Genomic DNA, 20,046 nt, shown 5'->3' with positions numbered 1-20,046 from the left:
GGGGTTATGTAACAGGCAGTTTACAGAGGAATATCTTCCAGTCCCTTTCTACATTCACATTGCAACTTCAGAGGTTGTTAGAGTTGTAGGTACCTGAAACATTCATTTCCCATGTTGAGTTTCATGTGCCCAACTTCATTTACAGCAATTAATGGAATGGTATTTCTAAAATACCGCTAGGAAGCAATTCCCTTTGCATTATTTTTTTGGAGCTTAAAAGTTCTGAGAATCTTTGAATTTATGCTTTAAGAACTTCTGCTTTTACCTCCTCACTAATCTCCACATTGTGTGTTTGCTGTTGGTTACAGGAGGAGGCCAGTAAACCCCCAGGAGAGGGAGAAGAAAAGTCTTGCTCTGAAATTGGGCTTAAGGAGACAGCGACGGAAGGTGAAGAAGCAGAGGGCCACGTATGATTGTGCAGCAGAAAGACAATCCTTCTGAATTCTGCCTGCATTCAAACAGGTTTCTGAAGAACTCAGAATTCAACAGTGTTTATTGTAAAGGTTGTTACAGTAGGCGTTATTGTGGAAGCAAAAAGCCTATTCAGCAGCTTCACAAGAAACTATAAAATCACAGCCACTGCTGTGAGCATTCTCGGCAGTGGAACATGAGCAGAGCGACAGTATGGGACCACTCCAAGTGGAACAAATGGTTTTAACACACACATACATACACACACACACACAAACACACACACAATGAGTCTTGGTTATAGAAGATTTTTACTGAGGTGGCTCAAAGAGAACTCAATCAGTTTGCATCAGTTCTAAAGGCAGTGACCAGGGTTCTAAAAAATGAGTTAGCATTTAGGAGCTGTCAGCTGTATAATTTTGGCATTGCATTTGGTGTACTGTAGTAGCACCACATGGGTGTATGTTGTCTGTCTTAAACAAAAACAAAACAAAAGATGCAGCTGCTACCAACGCAAGGCATCCCTCTGGCCCTACTAGAACCACGTGGAAAGCAGTTTATGGCTTTGAAAGCCAGACTCCTGGGATCTTTTTCAGTCTGTCTTATATTTCCAATGGGTTTCTGTAGCACAAACTGGTTTCTCAGGGAGCTGAGCAGTCCAAATCACACTATTATTTTTAAATGATTGCTTGCTGGAAAGGTCCCTGACCCATGGATGACTGAGCGTGCCACCTTCAAGGCAAGAGTATCTTTTCTATCCCCACCCAATAAACTGCTGCAGGTAGAATGAAAGGTGCACCTGGACTGAGTCAGGAACCCCCTTCTCCCCACAACACCAGTTGTGTGAGGGCACATCTATAGTCAAGTACTGTAGCCTGATTCCTTTTATGGATTTGTCTTGCAGATTTGCGGGAAAGGTATGCAGTGATAGACTTGGATTATGTGTTCAGTCCTTTTTTAGGGGCTTTCCAGATTATAATACAGCAAGTAATGAAGATATTAAGAAAATTACATTTCCTTTCAGGAAATTATTGCCATTAGTCCTATTAGCAATCCAGTTTTATTTTCCCATCACATTATAAGCATCTTAAGTAACAAATATAATATTTTGGTTTTAAAATTCCTTGCTTGTTCTTGGGATTCCTATCTCAAATTCTTACTTGGATTTCTCCCCAGAAGCTGTGCCACTGTCTTGTTTTTGTTTGCTTTATAAAGTGAAGAGGGTCCATTCTGCATCCAACCAATGGTTTTTTCGAAATGATTTTAGCTTAAAGCAGCAAATGTTCACTGCAGATGAAGTATCAGAGTCATATCAATCTTCATTGTTTCTCAAAATACATAACAGCACTGAAATGCAACTCCTAGAGAAAGATAATTGTACTCAAGTCCCACTGAAATTATGATGATTTTAAGTGCAAAAAAAATGTTTCTGAGTTTGGGTCAGCAAGTTTACTGATCTGTAACGAAATGCAAACAAATCCACAGCATATACTGCTATAGCACCATTACAAACTAGGGCATTTTGCTTTCCTATATACCAGAAAGACAACACTGCTATGTTTTTAAACAAACTTTTTTATAAAAATGCTCTAATTTTTAAAAAAGGGAATTAACAAATGTTTAACATCTTTTCCTGTTAGTATCTGTTTTAAAAATGCATTTTCTTTTTTCCTATCTCTTCCTGGTCCTGCTGGAAGCATAGTTTTCTCCATCTCTCCTCTCTACTTCACTGTTTGGTTGTTTAAACGAGCTAAAACCTTATTAGTAACTTATTCAAATAAAACCAGCTATGGTATGGTGCCATTTCTCCTGGTGACATGAGGATGTCCCTAAATAGTCTTTGAACAGGGGAAAAAGGCAGGTGTTCTCTTCTGGTGGAGTTCAGCACTTGAAATTTGTGTGGTAGTTTCCTGCTGGTTATTCTGTCAACTTTAAAGGAAACTAAAACTCAGTCAACAGCCCATCCTTCCCTGTAAATTGTTGTACATCTCTCTACGTAGTGAAAGTGGCTGAGCACTTTTCCATACCCAGATTTTGTTGTAGATTCATTTAGGTAGCCGTGTTGGTCTGATGCAGTAGAAATATATAAAAATAATAAAAATAAAAATAATTTAAAAATTGCCCAGTAGCACCTTAGAGACCAACTAAGTTTGTTCTTGGTATGAGTTGAAGTGTGCACGCACACTTCTTCAGATACACTGAAACAGAAGTCACCAGACTTCACTATATATAAAGGTCTGGTGACTTCTGTTTCAGTGTATCTGAAGAAGTGTGCATTCACACAAAAGCTCATACCAAGAACAAACTTAGTTGGTCTCTAAGGTGCTACTGGACAATTTTTAAATTATTATTATTATTATTATTATTATTATTATTATTATTATTATTTTACAGATTTTGTTGGTTTAGGATGGTGTGAGATGAAGGGATAAAATCATACTAAACATGCACAGAATAGCAATTTGGCCGCATGACATAATGCTTATACAACAGTTTGCTGTATACCAAGCGTTTTGCATTTCTATACCAAATCTTAGGCTTAAACTCTGCTTACATGAACCAAATTGGCATAACAGGGAGCAAGTTCTTCAAGACTGCAGGTCATCATTTTCATTTTTGTTTTCTATGATATTTACATAAGCCACATGGCTTATTGTGAAAGTCTTAAACTCGCCCATAAAAAACTAGAAAGAAAGTAAAATCTGCCCTGGGGGTGGGCTCTCAGTATGGGGTTTCCCCACCAGATGATGTTGGTGATTTGCAGTGCTACGAAGAGTGACCAAATTGGTAGCCTTGACCTTTTGCTCCTGACAAAATTTATCTGCCTCCAGTGATAAAACTGACTCAGTCCTCCTTACGTTCTTGCTACAAATGCAAGAAAGGGCAAACTACTCAGCACAGTTTTGTGTTTTTTTTAAAAAAATTGTGAAATGGTACCAGGCACACATTTTATGTAGTTATAATTTCAGTTTTGCTATGACCATACAGGAAAGACTTTTCATCTAAAAGAGATCTGGCTTTGGTCTATAAAGGCCCCTCCCTAGTAGGCAGCAGCAGTAGAAGCTACTATGTTATGTCGTCCAAAGATAGAATTTCAGAATAAGGAGAATGATGGCCATGTAGTATTCAAAATATGTTCCAAGTTTTGTAGAGTTCCATACTGTATTTTAAGTTCACTTTGGCACTCTTCTAAAACCTATGTCTGGGACAAGGTAGTCACTAAGCACAATCCTAACCATATCTACTCAGATGTTAGCCTTGTTAGATTCAGTGGGACTTATTCCCAGGTAAATGATGTTAGGATTACAGCCTTAGTTTATCAACCTCTGCCAGAATTCATTGTAGCCTTTCCCCCATTTTCTGTTGTGGCTGTGTCATGTGGTGAGCATTCCATAATTTCCTCAAGCAACCCTTTTCTTGGCTTAACTAATTCTTCCTCTTCTCGCTACATCTTTGCTCAGTTACTCTTGTTTATCATCAAATTGCCCACTAATCATAGAACTTTGCTGAGGATGCCTGACAGTTTTATGTCTTGTGCCTGCTGTGGTTTGGAAACTTGAACCTCTAAAGGTGGATGTTCAAGCAATTTCCTGTTTTGCAATCCTGTAGATCTGTAGACTATTTTTAGTTTTATATCTGTTGGAACATCAAGATAACTGCATCTACCTCAGTATTAAGTGGCTATCATTTTGTTCTTGAACATGGCCATTTGATGTTCATTTCCATGCTCCAAACTAAATTGGCTCTTTTCTAAAATTCTATTCCACGCTGAACTAGAACCTCTGTTGTATTGTTCCAAGCTGTTTGCACTAGCCCAAACTCTGTAGTACCTAGATTAGGTTATGCTAAGGATACTCTTATAAAAGAAAAAGAAGTGACTTCTAAGTCCTCTTTGGTATTTGGCATTGAAGTGGTAATTTTTTGCTTCATCAGAAAGAAAGGATCACACCCTATTATTAACAGCTGAATGCTTGTTGCCGGGTGAGTCTAATTATCCTGTGCTATCAGAGGGTGGTGGCTCTCCTTGGCAGTAGGTTACTCCAAAACCACCTTTTACCTGTTAGAATCGCCTGCTGAGAAGAAAAAAGCAGAATCAGTAGCAGACCACTTGCTAAAATGACTTCTTAATGTGCCAAAACATTGCTGACCATGCACTGCCTTTTCTATTTTCTATGCTCCCTCTCTAGTTCTTGTGCCTGTATGGGGTGACTAACCAACTCAGGTGGCCTTTTTACTCTGCTAAGTCATAATTATGTATTCATTGTATCTGTGTTGTAACAGCAGACTAAAAAAATCCAGTCAAAGTTTGTATTAAGCCAGCTTCAAAATTTCACACCCACCATTCACAATATATTATTCTACTCAATGTCCACTTCAGATCCATCTGAAGTGCAGGCAATGCCAAATACTCAGATTCTTAACACTGTCTTATTTGAGGGACTTTTTCCTCTTTCTCTCTTGATCAAGAGCCATTTGTCCTGGCATCATGAAAACCTAGACATTTTGTAAATTTCACCGGTTTCCTCAAAGTCTTAATTCAACAGCCAGAATTAGTAACAAATTTAGCTTGACTCACTACCCCCTCTTGCTATTTTGTTTCGCTGCCATGATGCTCACACCCAGGGATACATAAATTTTGTGTGGTTACCACAGCCTGCCTGTTGCCCACTTGTGAAAAGGGGACAGGCTTGTGCCTGCAATAATGTTGGACTTGGTTTTCTGAGGCACTCAGAAGGAGTAAAAACTGTTTCTGAGCACCTCTGAACTCCAGTGTGACTTCAGAGATAAACACCTAGCACTCTGTCCCTTGGTGTCTGCAACTGCTAAGGTTAAAAGTTATGGGTAGGATTCAGCCAATGAGATCTGTCAGCAGAAGCCCATCCTACTGTAGCAGGCCTTTCCCACTCTCCTTCCCAAATTGGCTTTAGGGGCAGGTCAGGAGAACCCTCAGAACAGTGTATGGAGAGAAGGGGGCGGATTATTCATGCTTGGAATGATCTGCTTAGCATTGCATTTAATTTCTTCCTTTGCTTGCCGCAGGCAAGTGCATTTGTGGACCCATAACTGTGTTGCTATTTGTTTTCTGGTAGTGTAAAATTTTGGATGCAACACAATTCCTCCGAGTCAGCAAAGTTTCTGCATTCTGCATGGAATTTCTTTTCTGGCTAGAATGACCTTGCAGCTCTTAGTTAAGAAATCAGTACCTGAAAGAACAAGCAGGCTGGTAATCATCCCAGTGGGTTAAATGTGTCTTGCACCTTAATAGTTTGAAAGTTTTTCTTCAAATAAAACACACAAAAAAGAAGATGGCAAGACACAGCTGTATTAATGTATTATTGGTAGCTGGGAAATGAAGCACTGTAGCCAGCTATTTTACCAGAGGTCTCATGTTACAAGGATAGTATACAAGGGATTTCTGACCCTCTTAACTTTCTGGACCACTACATATCCTGAAAACTTTGGAATAGGGAGAGCCAAGTTACGTAGAAGGTTTAAAAGGGTGGGTTAGATGGATGCACAGATGGTGTGAATGGCTATTAGCTAGAATAACTAGCTGGAAATTTCCATGATCATAGATAAGGTGCCTCTAAATTAACAGAGGTTGGAGAAAAACAACAGAGAAAAGTCATCGCCATCATGCCGTCCCTGTGATCCTTCCAGCAGTATCTACCTGGTCACTATGGGGAATAGAAATAAATGAACTTTTATTTAATCTTTTAAGGCAATTTTCATAACCTTGTGAATTGAGGTCTCTACTAAGCTTTGCTTTGCTTTGCATATATAAAAATGTGCTTCCTGCCCAGGATTCTATGCGTTGTGTTGTACAGATAGAGCTTCTCTTGTCCGCTCTGTTGAGGAGAATCAGAAAGCCCACTCCAAGCATGTGTGCAGCAAAGAATTGTGCTCAGAGAGGAGCAACACTCAGAGAAACTATGTTGTGTACTCTGAAAATTATTTAAGGATTCAGAATGCATACTTGTGAGCAGAGCTAGCCCACCTATTTGCCTGAGGTGGAACATCAAGTACCCACACACTCCAAAAGTCGAGGTGCATACACAAGGCAGGCAGGTTATTTTGGCATTTGAGGCAGAAAATCCCACAAATGATTATCTGCTGGAATAAAATGGCAACTTTTGCAACACCCAGAAACTTCTGCCTGAGGCAGCCACTACACTTTGCTTAATGGTTGGTGGCATGTGAGACCGCATCATTCATTCATTCATATATATAATACAAGGTTAACGCAAGTGTTGGGGAAACTGTATAAAGCAGCCATCTAAATTACTAAGGGGGAAAGTGTCCATCCCCTCCCAGCTCAGATGCAAGTGGTATTTTAGTAACATAATGCACAGAACAAACTATAGGAGCTGAAGGGGGGAGTTTTTTTGGGGGGGGGGTGATACAGTTTAATAGAGAGTTGGAGGTACTCCCATGCAATCGTTACAGCTTGGGTCTCTGGTATTCAAAGAGCTATGATACAGAGCCTACAGGCCTTGTGTGCTGTTTCTCCCCAAAGCACTATGAACTTTAACACCAGGAAATAAAGCTGCATGCTTGGCGCCCAAAGGGACAGGACAGAACTATGGAAGCTATTGGCAGGAGCAGTTAGCTGCCATAGTACTTGCCCAGGGGAAATGGTTAGTTGCCCCTTGTGAACAGGTAAATATCAAACTACAGGACGGGTGTAAAAAATACACAGGTGGTTGCATGAGAGCAGTGGGCATATGTGTTGGGAAGCCAGGTTGTCTGCGCATGCAATAGTGTTCTGATGTGTTGTATTTGTACTACTACTAATTTACCGCACTTTAAATTTGGGCATCTCGCACAACCCTGGTCCAGCCTCTCTTTACTAGGCCACATTGGTTTTCACCCCCCACAGTGAAATAGCACATGCTACTTTTTAATGCAGCTTTTCTAACCTGAATGCTTATCTCCCCGTCAAGGGGGAAAATAACATGAAGTGGCCTTGAAAGAGAGAGGCGACTGAGAATTTCAATTACCATTTACAGGAAAAAATGCAGAGCAAGCCACCTACCTCTCCAGGCCAGAGACTCTGTACCTCCCTTCTTCAGGAGAATAAATGCCTTGCTCCATTGATACAAGGGCAGGGCTACTAAATAGCATTTTACAAGTTGCTTTCAGTCCAGCTTCAGCACTTTAGAGGAACAGAGGAAGGGAAAGGTACCTTATTCTGAAGTGTCCTCAAAGCCTGTTGCAAATGCAACAGAAGCCCCAGACACCATGGCCTTAAGGTGAAATTCATTCACTGTCTTTTCTCTCTTCATTCAGACCTTTCCTGTAGCTACAGGTTTTTCAGAGTCCATTTATTTCTCACCAATTGGATTTAAGGTATTGCTACTCAGGCAGACATCTGAATCCTCTCTCTTCCATGCTGCTGGAGGCAAAATAAGTCTATAGCCACAAGTGATATCTATTTCCTCTTTTTCAGTAACTGGAACAAAGGAGCACAGATGCAGCATTAAATCTGTGGAAGGGTTCAGTTTTCATGCGTTTTGAGGGTGAAGGCATATAACATTTTTAGAGTGGAGAGGCCATATTCAATTTAAACATATATTTTCCTCTTTTGGGCAAATGTTTAAAAACCAGTTCCATAAAACTGCAGTGTTAGATTTGAAGCAAAGAAAAGCCAGCTGCGTTGTGCAGATTGGCAAGTGCCGGTGGCCTGATCACTGCACATATGTGCACATCAATCCTCACAGCAGTTTTGCATCTTTCTTGCATGTTTACATTTTTAATACGTTGAGGAAGAATGACTAAATGTATATGTGCCACTTTAAAATAAAAATGCATAGTGTACCTGAAGCAGAATGAGAGGGTCAAAACTGATGATCAAGACTTCACCCTCTATTTCTTATATATACTTGGAGTCCAGTGATATTGCATATCCCTGTGTAATGCGCACATAATAGCTAGAAACTAGAAGTCATTCAGTAAAAAAGAAAAAAGCCACCTGTTTCCGGCTTTCACCCACCTTTATTTTCTTTTCTGCAGAGTAAAAAAGAGTCATAAACAAGCTCTCTCCGCCAATTGGGCATCACGCAAAATAATTGTGTTCTGATGTATACATACAGCAGAAGCTGTTCCGAATCTCATTGTTGGCATTGCCTGTTTTGTTTTCTTTCCAGTGCCAGGGTCTAGTTATTAGAAGAAAATGCCTCCAGTGCAATTTAAAGTGGCAAAGGGTGGTGTGGCAGAACTACCGTATGTCTCTCACTAAAACATAGCACAGCAATGTAATACAGTTTCTAATGTGGCACGACTCTGCTGAGTGGAAGGTAATGAATGAGAACAATTTTTATTAAATGGAGTAGAGAGGCAATTACATACTGCTTAAGATCGCACACTGCTGGGGTGGGGCAGAGGTGGGTTGTCCCAAGGGTATCCTCATGGTCTTTATATCCTTGGAGAGTGGGGCCTTCTCAGAACACCTCTTACAGAAACTTAAAGCACTTATCAGTGTTGGGGAAACTGTTTTACCCCTACTTGTGTCAAAAACATGAAATAAAAATAAAATCTGACCTTTTTTTTCCACCATATTGTGGTTTGCTGTTTTCCATATTTCTTTTCTACACTTATAATTAGAAGCTACTGACTTGAAGTAACTACATTCTGCATACACATGAAATTATGCATACACATGAGTGTCTGGAGGCGGTTGGAGGATTGAATCCTGACAAGACAGAAGTACTGTTCTTGGGAGATGGGGCGGGTGGGTATGGGGGACTCCCTGGTCTTGAATGGGGCAATTGTGCCCCTGAAGGACCAGGTGCGCAGCCTGGGAGTCATTCTGGACTCACAGCTGTCCATGGAGGCACAGGTCAATTCTGTGTCCAGGGCAGCTGTCTACCAGCTCCACTGGTACACAGGCTGAGACCCTACCTGCCCACAAACTGTCTCACCAGAGTAGTTTCATGCTCTGGTTATCTACCGCTTGGACTACTGCAATGCACTCTACATGGGGCTACCTTTGAAGGTGATCCGGAAACTACAACTAATCCAGAATGTGGCAGCTAGACTGGTGATTGGGAGTGGCCACCGAGACCACATAACACCGGTCCTGAAAGACCTACATTGGCTCCCAGTACGTTTCTGGGCACAATCCAAAGTGTTGGTGCTGACCTTTAAAGCCCTAAACGGCCTCGGTCCAGTATACCTGAAGGAGCATCTCCACCCCTATCGTTCTGCCCGGACACTGAGGTCCATCGCTGAGGGCCTTCTGGCAGTTCCCTCACTGCGAGAAGCCTTCTCGGTAGTGGCGCCTGCCCTGTGGAATGCCCTCCCATCAGATTTCAAAGAAATAAACAACTACCCGACTTTTAGAAGACATCTGAAGGCAGCCCTGTTTAGGGAAGCTTTTAATACTGGGTGAATCATTGTATTTTAATATTCTGCTTGAAGCCGCCCAGAGTGACTGGGGAAAACCAGCCAGATGGGCGGGGTATAAATTATTATTATTATTATTATTATTATTATTATTATTATTATTATTATTATTATTATTATTATTACTACTACACTCTGTGCTGTAGAGTGGAGAGTACTGCATGACCAATGTACAGCAGGATCCTATGAATGTTTGGAAGTCCCACTGAGATAAATTTATTATTATTTACAACAGCTGATGTAACAAAACAAAAAAAAGGGAGAAGTCGATGGAATAAATTGCTACAACACACAGGAATAAGAATGTGAGGACTCACTGGACACAGGTAACAATATCGTTATGAGTGTAAATGTCACATTGTAGAGATGATTATTTCAAGAAGAATGGGGATTCTGGCTGCCAAGCTGGGGTTATAGTAGAGTCTGGAGCCCATCTAGTTCAAGTCGCCAAACTATGTCCATTGTGTAAATAGGCAATCACAGATCATATGCCACAGGCAGAGCTTTTATATAGTGATGCTTTTCAATTATGTCCGTTGTCAAGTGCACAGTAATCAAATACGATCCAGCCTACTGGCCACCCAATTCCCTTTGGGTTGTACTCTCGACACAGCTCATGCCCAAGGTGATGGAAGAGCGGCACTGGTCCGCAGAATCATCTTGCACTTGAAGTGGGTTTCCATGGCATTACATTGAGATTCATTGTAAAATCAACATTGCCTGCAGTATTTAGAAATGGATCTGGTTTCAGTCCTGCATTACAATACAAACGAGAGAGGTAGATGTTTGTGTATGAGAGACAGACTGACAGAGAGAATACATCATTAAGGCATTCGCAGCCCATTAGCTAGATAGAGAAAAACTGTTGCTGTGCCAGTCAAGACTGTGAGATCTTTTATTAGATTCCCTTTTTTTAAAAAAGCAACTGCCATTCAAATGTGCTCAGAGCTGAAAATGAAGTAAATGGATGCTGCAAATTCATGATGTGGTTCTTGTTGCCTTGGAAAGCACAACCCCAATGTCACCATCTCCCTTTGCACAATCCTGTTAGACATCTTCCCCTGCATTATAGCCAGCTGCCATAAAACAGGATTTGGGGGATATTTTCTCAACATCAAAAGCAGGAATATGGTATGCAAGAATCTGTACGCTGCAGTGCAAAGAGTGGTTCCTTGCTTGAATGCTCCCCCAAACTAAGGACTCAGCCTCTAAAGATTAGGGGGGAATGTATATGGAATAGTCAAGTCATGGAGTGGCAGGAGAGGAATTGTTTTGCTAATCTACGCAGCTATAGTTACTCAACAGTGTGGGAATGAATCACATTTTCTAGCTGCATGCCTAAGGCATTGCTTCTGCTAATAGACACATTAGCCTGATGTAGGCATGCGGAACCTCTGACCCTTCTGGTGTTGCTGAGCTACAATTTCCATCCCTGGCCATTGACCATGCTTGCTGGGAGTGGTGGAAATTGTGGTTCAACAACATCTGGAAAGTCAAAATTTCTGTATACCTGGTCTAAGGTCCCAGGGTGTGGTCTGAAGATAGTTAGTTAAATTTCTATACCAGCCTTCATCCAAAGATCACAGGGTGGTTTGCAATATAAAAACACAAAAATATATAGCATGATAACAAACAAAAATCGTAAACACCCCCCCCCCACAGTTTTAAAGGCCATAGATTGTTTAAATAGCCAAAGGCCTGGGAGAAGTATTTTTGCCTGACACCTGAAGATAGGTAACAAAAGTGTCAGAGAATATTCCACAAGCAGGGAGCCACTGCAAAAAAGGCCTATTCTTGTGCTGCCGCCCTCCAGACGTCTCATGGAGAAGGCACACAAAGAAGGGTCTCGCATGATGATCACAGGCCCCAGGTTGGTTCATATGGGGAGAGGCAGTCCTTGCGGTATTGTGATCTGGAGTCACTTAAGATATATGTGGAAACCAAAGGGAACCAGACCTGGCTGCACTGTCAATGGAGCTTCCCAGTGCTCAAGTAGGTGTTGTGTGAAGGAAGTGTCCGCCCAAAACATTAAGGCAGCACATGGGCAAAGTTCAGAATGAAATTGTAAGTATAACATTGTTCTAAGCTGGAAAGACAGAAAATGACTGCTCTGCCATTGTACATAAGGGACTTTGGTTCTTCAGCTTTCCCCCCTCACCTCTGCCCACACACCACCAAATTCCTTGTAGGCAGCTGAAGTTGATGGTAGTAAACTGCCACCTAGTGGGATAAAGATGCAACTATTTGTGAAAAAAGACCAAAAGCTGGCTGCTGTAAATTAATTCCATGGAAGGAGAGAAGTTGGAAGATGCACATAACTATATCTCGGCAGATCCAGAGGGAGGTGATGAGAACAAGGCTGTGAATCACAGTTGTGATAAATGGTTCATGCAGATGGGGCACTGCTCCACCAATCTCCGTCTGCCAGTTCTGTGCCCAGATTTCTTCTAAAGCTTGGGAGTGGAGTGGCACTCTGTATATGGTTAGATTCCAACTCCCAACAGCCCCAGCCATCGTGGCCCAAGTCGAGGATTGTGAGAACTGCAGTTCAGCAACATCTAGAAGGCCACAAGTTCCACATCCCTGCCCCAAAGAATCCTGGGAATAGTAGTTTGGGGATATGGCTGGGAGGGAGGGCTATCACCCGCCCACAAACACACACATTCCCTCACAAAGCTCCATCATGGACTTGCCTTGGGAGAAGTGAGACTGAAACTAGTTTAACTCTCTGGTATCTATCATCTATCCTAGAATGACAGAGTTTGAAACTGTTTGTTTTCAGTAACAAGCACTGTGATATCTATCCCACTGATAGGAAATACAAATATATTTTTGTCATAAACTTTCTCGCTGTACTAGGTTAACTATGGATATGTTCACATTTTCACCCTAGAGTGTACTGAAATCAGTTCCCACCCCCCACCCCCGTTGTGCTTTGAAACCCCTTGCCTTAAAATGTGTCAGAATCTCCGTTCGACTGAGCCACTCCTCCGGTCAAGTCTCCGGAATCTCTTCCGACGGTGATTAACGACCTAAGCCTTTGATGAGGCTTCAGGCACGTCCCCATTATGCAGGGTATCCAAACAGCAGCAGAAGGAGCCAAATATGTGCTACATCACTACGTTTTATTGCTAACTACGCGGGACAGAAAATAATATGCATCTGCTCTCTGTGAAAGGCAGAGAACAACTGTAACAAAGAAACAGGAAACTAGTAACATCAACATCCATCTCCCGTGAGACTTCCAACAGTCTGGAATGTAAACAGAGTCTTGTGACTCCAAGCACTGCACAGTGGCATAACAGAAACCTAACAAAATGTTGGTGAACTGTGGGGTTCTCCATTGCTCTGATTCATTTCAATATGTGTTCATGCCAGGGGGCTTTTATAGGGCGGTACTCTTCTTAGCCCATTTGTAGTTCTCCAATTCCAACAAAACACTTCTTTCTTTGAAACAGTTTCATGCTTCTTACACACACACCCCTTTTGGAAGACTCGGTGGGTGGGTTTTTACCAGAGCTCTTCCTCCATCTGCAGTCAAATTATCCAGTGATGCTGGAGGTTGAGGGAATTCCACTGTAAGGAGCAACTTTCTCTTGTCTGGTTGAGTCATCTGGCTTTATGATGCACTGACTCCATGCCTGACATGCTGTCATCTGGATTGTGTGAGAGCTGATGTGTGGAAGATCTGGCCTTCATAGCACAGAGTTATGCAATGTTTTCCAAATCCTGTGAACTGGAATGGAAAACACCCTGGTGGTATTTGATAAATAACACACAGCAGTATTTAGCATTTGACAGCTGACAGTTTTTTGAGATTTCATAAGAGAACCTTATGAAAATAAGGAGATGTCAAGTCCGATGCATTTGAACTATAAGGTACAAATTTCCATTTGCAAAATATGAAATTGGCATTCTGTGTTTCTAATTTATAATTTGGGAGAAAATGGCAATTTGGGGGAGTATTAATACTTGTGTATGTTTGTTTCGGCTCTATCCATCATCTTCAAAACTGGGGTAAGCTTGTTGAGTGGAGAGTCTGTTTATTACCTAGCCATTCTAGAGCAGCAGGTCAGGATGGAGTTAATGTGTCAGGAAGTTGCAGCACACTGTATAGCCCTTGTTGGTCAGACTGCATCTCTCCTAAGGCGATCAGGGCTGAAATCTTTTACTGGAGAGGCTGAGCGCAGCTCTGCTGAAGCTCTCAGAATAGCTCCCCTAATCTCCAGATGGAGCCACTTCAGCAGAAATGCTTCATCATATAAAGTACACTCTCACCATCACTGAAGAGTCTAAAACAGAGAGATTTGAAAAGAATGGAGGGAAAGGTTCTAGCCTTCATTGGGAAGAGAGCCTAGCAAGCAGATTTCCTTTTCAGTTGGGACACATGGCTAATAAGTCTGTTTTCTGCTAGGCAAATATAAACTGAGGCTACTTTTGCATGAGGATCTTCAGTGCTGCTGAGAAACAGCATTTCTACAACTGACTGTACATGCCATTAGAATGCAATTTATTGTATTGTATCGTGTTGCATTTATTTATTGCATTTATACCCCACCTTTTTCTCCAAGGAGATCAAGGTGGTGTGCACGGTCCTCCCCCTCCTCATTAAATTCCCACAACAACCCTGTGAGGTAGGTTAGGCTGAGAGGCAGTGACTGGCCCACGTTTCATGACCAAGTGAGGATTTTAACCCTGGTCTCCCAGGCCCTAGTCCAACACTCTAACCTGGTAAATGGTGGAGACAGGGAGAAAGGTTTGGTTTCAAGACTTATTAAATTTTATATAAATAGATAAGAGGCTCTGTAGATGATTTATGAAAAGCATGGGAAACAGACTGAAGCATACAAACTAAAGAATAGTTCTAGGCAGGTATGGGGAAGCTTGCCTGGCATCTTTGCTACATAGCTTGAGATGTCAGGCAAAAACATTCCTCTTCTCCCAGGCTTTGGCTAATAAAGCAATCTATGGCATTTCAAATTCGCATTTACATCTGTTTTGGCCAGTAATAGAGAATCTTAATCACTGTCCTATGTACTGAATTACCTGACATTTCATATGCTTTCATTTGGACATTTCCCCTGCCCCCTTTTGTTTTATTTTCATGACTTCAGATATTGTGGATCTAACTCCAGGGCCACCCCCCCCCCACATCAGACTCTTCCTCTATTTGCATCCTGGGCTACGTATGCACTATACATTTAACGCACATGACACCCCCAAAGAATCCTGGGAACTGTAGTTTACCCCCTCACAGAGCTACAATTCCCAGCACCCTTAACTATAGTTCCCAGGATTCTTTGGGAGGAAGTCATATGTCTTAAACGTATGGTGTGTATACAGTTCTGCTACGGAGAGATGCAACTGAAAAGCTGTTCTAGGCTTTGAACGGGGGGGGGGAGGGGGAGACTGTGGCACACAGGCATGCAAAGTTCCATCCTGGATCTATGGTTTCACACATTTTGCACCAGTCCTTGGCAAGGCAGACACAGTGTTGCATAGTTACAATAATCTTCCCATGGCCCTGTTTAAATGAATTACAGTGACAGATGTTCCATTCTACAGATCTCCCAGGAGGCCTGGCTGGCAGTCCGTCAGCCCCTGAAATCCTATTACCTAGTTTGAAGAAATAAAAAAGTTAATCATCTCCCCTGCTTCCCAACTCCCTCTCATCACCTGCTTCACGGAGGCATCGCTAACTTCTCTCTCGGTTGCCCAAGAAGGCCCATGCTGAAGTTATATGCCGCTGCACAGTGTATATAAATCAAGGATTCCATTTCAAACTGTGGGGGGAGATACTCAGAACGAAGTGCTAGAACTACCTTGCAAGGACAGGGCGATGGGAAAGGCAAAGGAGAACACCCACAGGCCGGCTGCATTGAAGTCTTCCGTTTGATTTTTACAGCAAACAGCTTCTTGTACAGATTTCTTTGATCAAGGCAGCACCGGGGAAGGAAAGAGGAAGGAGCCGTCTTTCCATAGGTCTGCAAGAGAAGTGGCTTTGAATCCCAGGTCTGCATTCCTGCTCCCTCCTGGACCAAGGACCTCTGAAATAAATTAGGGAGACTGGCTGCTAGCAATGCCCCTTCAGTCAGACATCCTCCGTGAGGTGTGGACATCAGATGGGTAAGTACAAGGATCCTCCACCCTTAGGTGTGGGTAGATAGTCACTAGGGACGACTCCTGGAAACCTGAGCAGGAAGTGAGAAGGGGCCCTATTTTATCAGGTCCTTCAGTGCAGGCTCCAGGGTCTTTATTTTGTGGGTGGGGTGGGGTGGGTAGGCTTAAGTAAGATGCTCCCACTCATCCCTGCTCTCAAGTGGGCTCACCACCTCCTCCTCCTCAGCACCGTCACTGCCATGCATTTGCTTGGCCCCTTCCATTGGGCTCCATCCACACAATTCCCCAGAGAGCAAGTGCAAGGCTAGTGGAGGATACTGCTCAGTCACTGATTGCATGCTCAGAGGTCATGGGAGAACAGGCAAGGGCAGCAAGAAGGAGAAGGAAGAGCAGGGTTGGGAGGTTTCAGGGATCAGTCGTGAGTCCCTTTCAGGGCCATGAACCTCAGCAGGCGCCCAGTGAATGTCCTAAGGTTCTTCTGACCTCACCATGGTAGGCATGGTGGGGAAGCTCTTAGTGAGGGGTGATATATTCTGTTCTAGGGCAGACAAAGAAGATCATATTTTTTTTTAAAAAAAGATGAATCTGCTGGAGGGGAGGAAGAACACACATATTTTCTGTATGCTGGACACCTTCACTGGGAACACAATCAGCTTTCTGGCACATTGGGACCAAGTGGGTTAGATGTCCTATGGTCGTCACATGGAAATGTTTCATCAATCTCTGGCCTAAATATAAATCGCTTTAAGCCTTTGTGTTTGAAAACATTCTTAGCTCTTAGGCTTGAATTGTAATGAGATTTTAGAAATACGATATTATTATCCTTGCCGAATAAGAGTTAGGCAAATTGAGAAAAATGAAATGTGGATCTAATTAATTGAGTCATTTGTTTTGATCTTAGGTTATACAAAGCAATGATCGCTGTAAAGGATTGTACAGCATTGTACATTACAGTTGATTGAATTTTACATTAAATTATGTTGTGGAATATGTTGTACTTTAAAGAGGCGTAATCTGAATCCTAGAATACTGTTCATTAGGGGCGGGGGTTGATTTATACTTTAATCAGTATTTCTGTCGTCATATAGTTTGGTATGAAATATATATGCATCACCAAGAATTGCCCTCCTGCAGCTTAAATTCCATTTAATTTATAGGTACTAAGGGAATATAGCAGAGCCAAAACAAAAATGAAAGTTCATCCCAGTGTTCTGTTCTTTGAATTGCAAGGCCCTGCCCCATTGGCTCTCATTGGATCCAGTTAATGTTATTATTTTATTAATTTATTAATCCCCTTTCATGTGAGTCTCGTGGCAATTTACAAATGCACCATAAAAACAATTAAAAGTACTATTCACAACAGTACAGAAATATAGCTAACAATAGGCTCCCGCAACCAAAATCCAGCTAAAAGATAGGCTACTGCTCATAAGTTGTTTAGGACAGTTGGAGATTTGTCTCTAATTTTTAGGAGTTACATGCATCTATCAAATATCAAATAACACAAAGAGCCATTCAGAATGATATTGCATTTATTGGTACTTCCCAGCTGTCTTTGTTACATGTCCATTAAATACCAAGGCTACTGCTTGGAGAAATATCTAACCTACCTTTAGGCCATAGCAATACTCAGAGGACATTTACTAAGCTGAGTCATGAAACAATGTAATGTAGGGTTTTGGATGGGTTTTGCACAAAAACTGCCCCCACCCCTGCACCACAAAGTGTCAAATTTGTGGTGTGCAATATAATGAAAACTAACCACATTCTATGCTGTCCTGACATCTTCACAAAGCTCTAATAAACTGTCTTGAGATGATTCTATATTAAATTTAATGTTGGGGTACATGACAAAATATTACTTTTTTATTGAATAGTGCAGATATGTAGATAGCTAAAAAGCTGACTGGGCAACAGTCAGCACCAAAAAATTGGGTATATTGTGAAGGGGGTAACTTTTAAATACACAGTGGTGGTAAGAGAGTGAGGAAGACCCTGGTGGGGGTCTCATCTCAACCATGAACCCATCTAGTCACTCAGGCAAGGCAGAAGTTCTCAGCCTGAGCCTCCCCCTGCCACCATCTTGTCTGCTAATCTACCTAGAGCAAACATGGGGAACCTGTGACCCTCCAGAAGTTTACCAGTATTTATCAGTCGACTACCAGTAAATCCCACTACAACTCCCACCATCCACATGCTTGCTGGTGCAGATGGATGTTCACCAACATCCAGAGGGCCACACGTTCCCCATCCCAGACCTACAGGGCTGCTGTAAGGATTTGGACAAGTCAATGGATGTGAAGCTCTTGAGAGCATGATATAAATGCTAAGTATTATTAGTGTGATGGGTTTCGACCCCATCCTAGAAATCTCTATTGTTACTGGCATTTGTTGTGATTCATAGGGATGCCCACCACCAAGAAGGTGTGGCCCAAGCAAGGGGAGGCCTGAGGTTTATGGTTTGAAAGGCGCCAGCACCTTGGAGGGAGTCCAAGGTGTGGGTTCAGGACCATGGAGAGTGCTCATGCAGCTGAAGCCAAAGATCCAAGTTGCCTTAGCAAAGTCCTGGTTTTATAATGAGGCTAGGTCATCATTAACTGGATGCCCCATCCACTGAGGGCTGCCTTCCCACTAGTTATAGGGCCACTGCCTTCCGCTCCAACTATTGGCTTGTTTGGGGTAACGAGGTTTCTATGGTGGGCATCTCTCTTCAGGGCTCTCTTGACATCCCAAGGAGTCAGACCACTAGCCATCATAGTCCAATGACAGAGGTGGCTCCTCCAGGAAGCTCTGGTTGTCTACAAATCCACATGGGACAGTCTAGGAACTAGAACGATCTCCTATTCAGAGCTGCAATTGCACTGTCTTTGAGGAGTTGTGTTGGAGAGCCATCACATCAGTCATGTGGAAAATACAAAAAACTTGTGGGCATGAGCAGCACTGATTCCACAATAAAATCCCTTCTGGAAGCACCCATGAATTTCTGGAAGCACCCTAGATAAGCTATAATGCCACCTGCTGACCTGAGAAAGGATCACACATAGTTTCTGGGCACCATGGCTGTGCTCAGGCTCATTTAATTATTGGAGGATATCATGACATGGCTAGGAATTCCTCCATAAATATGTTCGGGTAATAACCTAAAGTAAGTCTGTCTAATACCTCATATTTGCTTTCCCTGTCTTCCTCTCCATCTTCCCTCAGTGCAAGTGAGGAACCTGGGAGCCCTCAGCAGCAGAGACTTACTAAGCAGGTAGGAAAATCTGTCCCACCCATCCTTATTACCTGGTTTCTTTTCTAGGCTGCAATGTGTCTAAGCTCTGGCTTCTCTTTGGGGCTCCTATTACAGCAGCGGCTAATGTTAGTTGTTTGAGCTGGTGTGTGAGATCCTGTCCATGTCTAGCAATGAACTAAAGTGATGCTTCATTTCTTCTGAGCAACCGATGATTTTGAAAAATAATAATTGAGAAAGGTGGTTGCTACATAATACACCCTTGTGCAAATTAATTGAAACAAACAATGAATTTAGTAGTTTATTGTACAAAACTCACATATATGTGCATTAGTAACGGATATGACCTCTGATATTTTTAAGCAGCATTTGAACATGGTTTGGTATGGAGTCTGCTAGTTTCAAAGAGTCACTGTTGATTTTCAGATCCTTGTACCACACTTGAATCAGCTTCTCCATAGTCATACAGTCTACAGCAAGGAGGTGACTTTTGCATATAGCCCACAAATTCTCAATGGAATTTACGTCCGGGGAATTCCCTGGCCAATCAAGTACCTGTATTTGCTGCTCTGTCATGAATTTCTTCACCACTTTTGATGTGTGACGGGGGGCTAGGTCCTGCTGCAATATCCCAGTACCGTCAGGGATATCTTTTCCAGCTCTGGAATAACTCTCTTTAGTAGAACCTCAATATATTGTGGCGAGTGCATCATTCCTTCTATTGGCTGCAGGCTTCTGACACCATAATGATCAACTGACTTTTCGTGTTTATTTTGAGTACAGGATTACGAGTAAGATAGAAAATATGCTTTGTTTCAATTAATTTGCACAAGGGTGTAGCAAAGGTGAGGTCCCTGGACCTAATTATTACCATGAAG

At 42.2% G+C, this 20,046-nt stretch overlaps 2 protein-coding genes across 11 annotated transcripts in view; both read left to right on the top strand.

The window, feature by feature from the left end:
* The window catches only part of FKBP5 (FKBP prolyl isomerase 5), a 52,492-nt gene extending 43,525 nt beyond the window's left edge, over positions 1-8,967 (top strand). For 6 of the 8 annotated variants that reach the window (XM_083617893.1, XM_083617896.1, XM_083617895.1 and 3 more), the window contains exon 11: positions 309-8,967. In XM_083617893.1, coding sequence (XP_083474019.1) covers positions 309-413 — 105 coding nt within the window. In that variant the 3' untranslated portion in view covers positions 414-8,967. The remainder of the gene's footprint in view (positions 1-308) is intronic. The other 2 variants (XR_014549112.1, XR_014549113.1) reach the window with 1 other exon arrangement.
* Positions 8,968-10,061: 1,094 nt separating this feature from the next.
* The window catches only part of TULP1 (TUB like protein 1), a 35,914-nt gene continuing 25,929 nt past the window's right edge, over positions 10,062-20,046 (top strand). For 2 of the 3 annotated variants that reach the window (XM_083617891.1, XM_083617889.1), the window contains exons 1-3: positions 10,062-10,142; positions 15,722-15,942; positions 19,141-19,189. In XM_083617891.1, coding sequence (XP_083474017.1) covers positions 15,896-15,942; positions 19,141-19,189 — 96 coding nt within the window. In that variant the 5' untranslated portion in view covers positions 10,062-10,142; positions 15,722-15,895. Of the gene's footprint in view, positions 10,143-15,401; positions 15,943-19,140; positions 19,190-20,046 lie in introns of those variants that run through there. The other variant, XM_083617890.1, reaches the window with a different exon arrangement.

The sequence above is a fragment of the Podarcis filfolensis genome, assembly GCF_964270895.1.
Source record: "Podarcis filfolensis genome assembly, chromosome: 6".
Classification (NCBI taxonomy): Eukaryota; Metazoa; Chordata; class Lepidosauria; order Squamata; family Lacertidae; genus Podarcis; species Podarcis filfolensis.
Note: the sequence above shows the minus strand (reverse complement) of the source record. Positions and strands in the feature narration are given on the sequence as shown.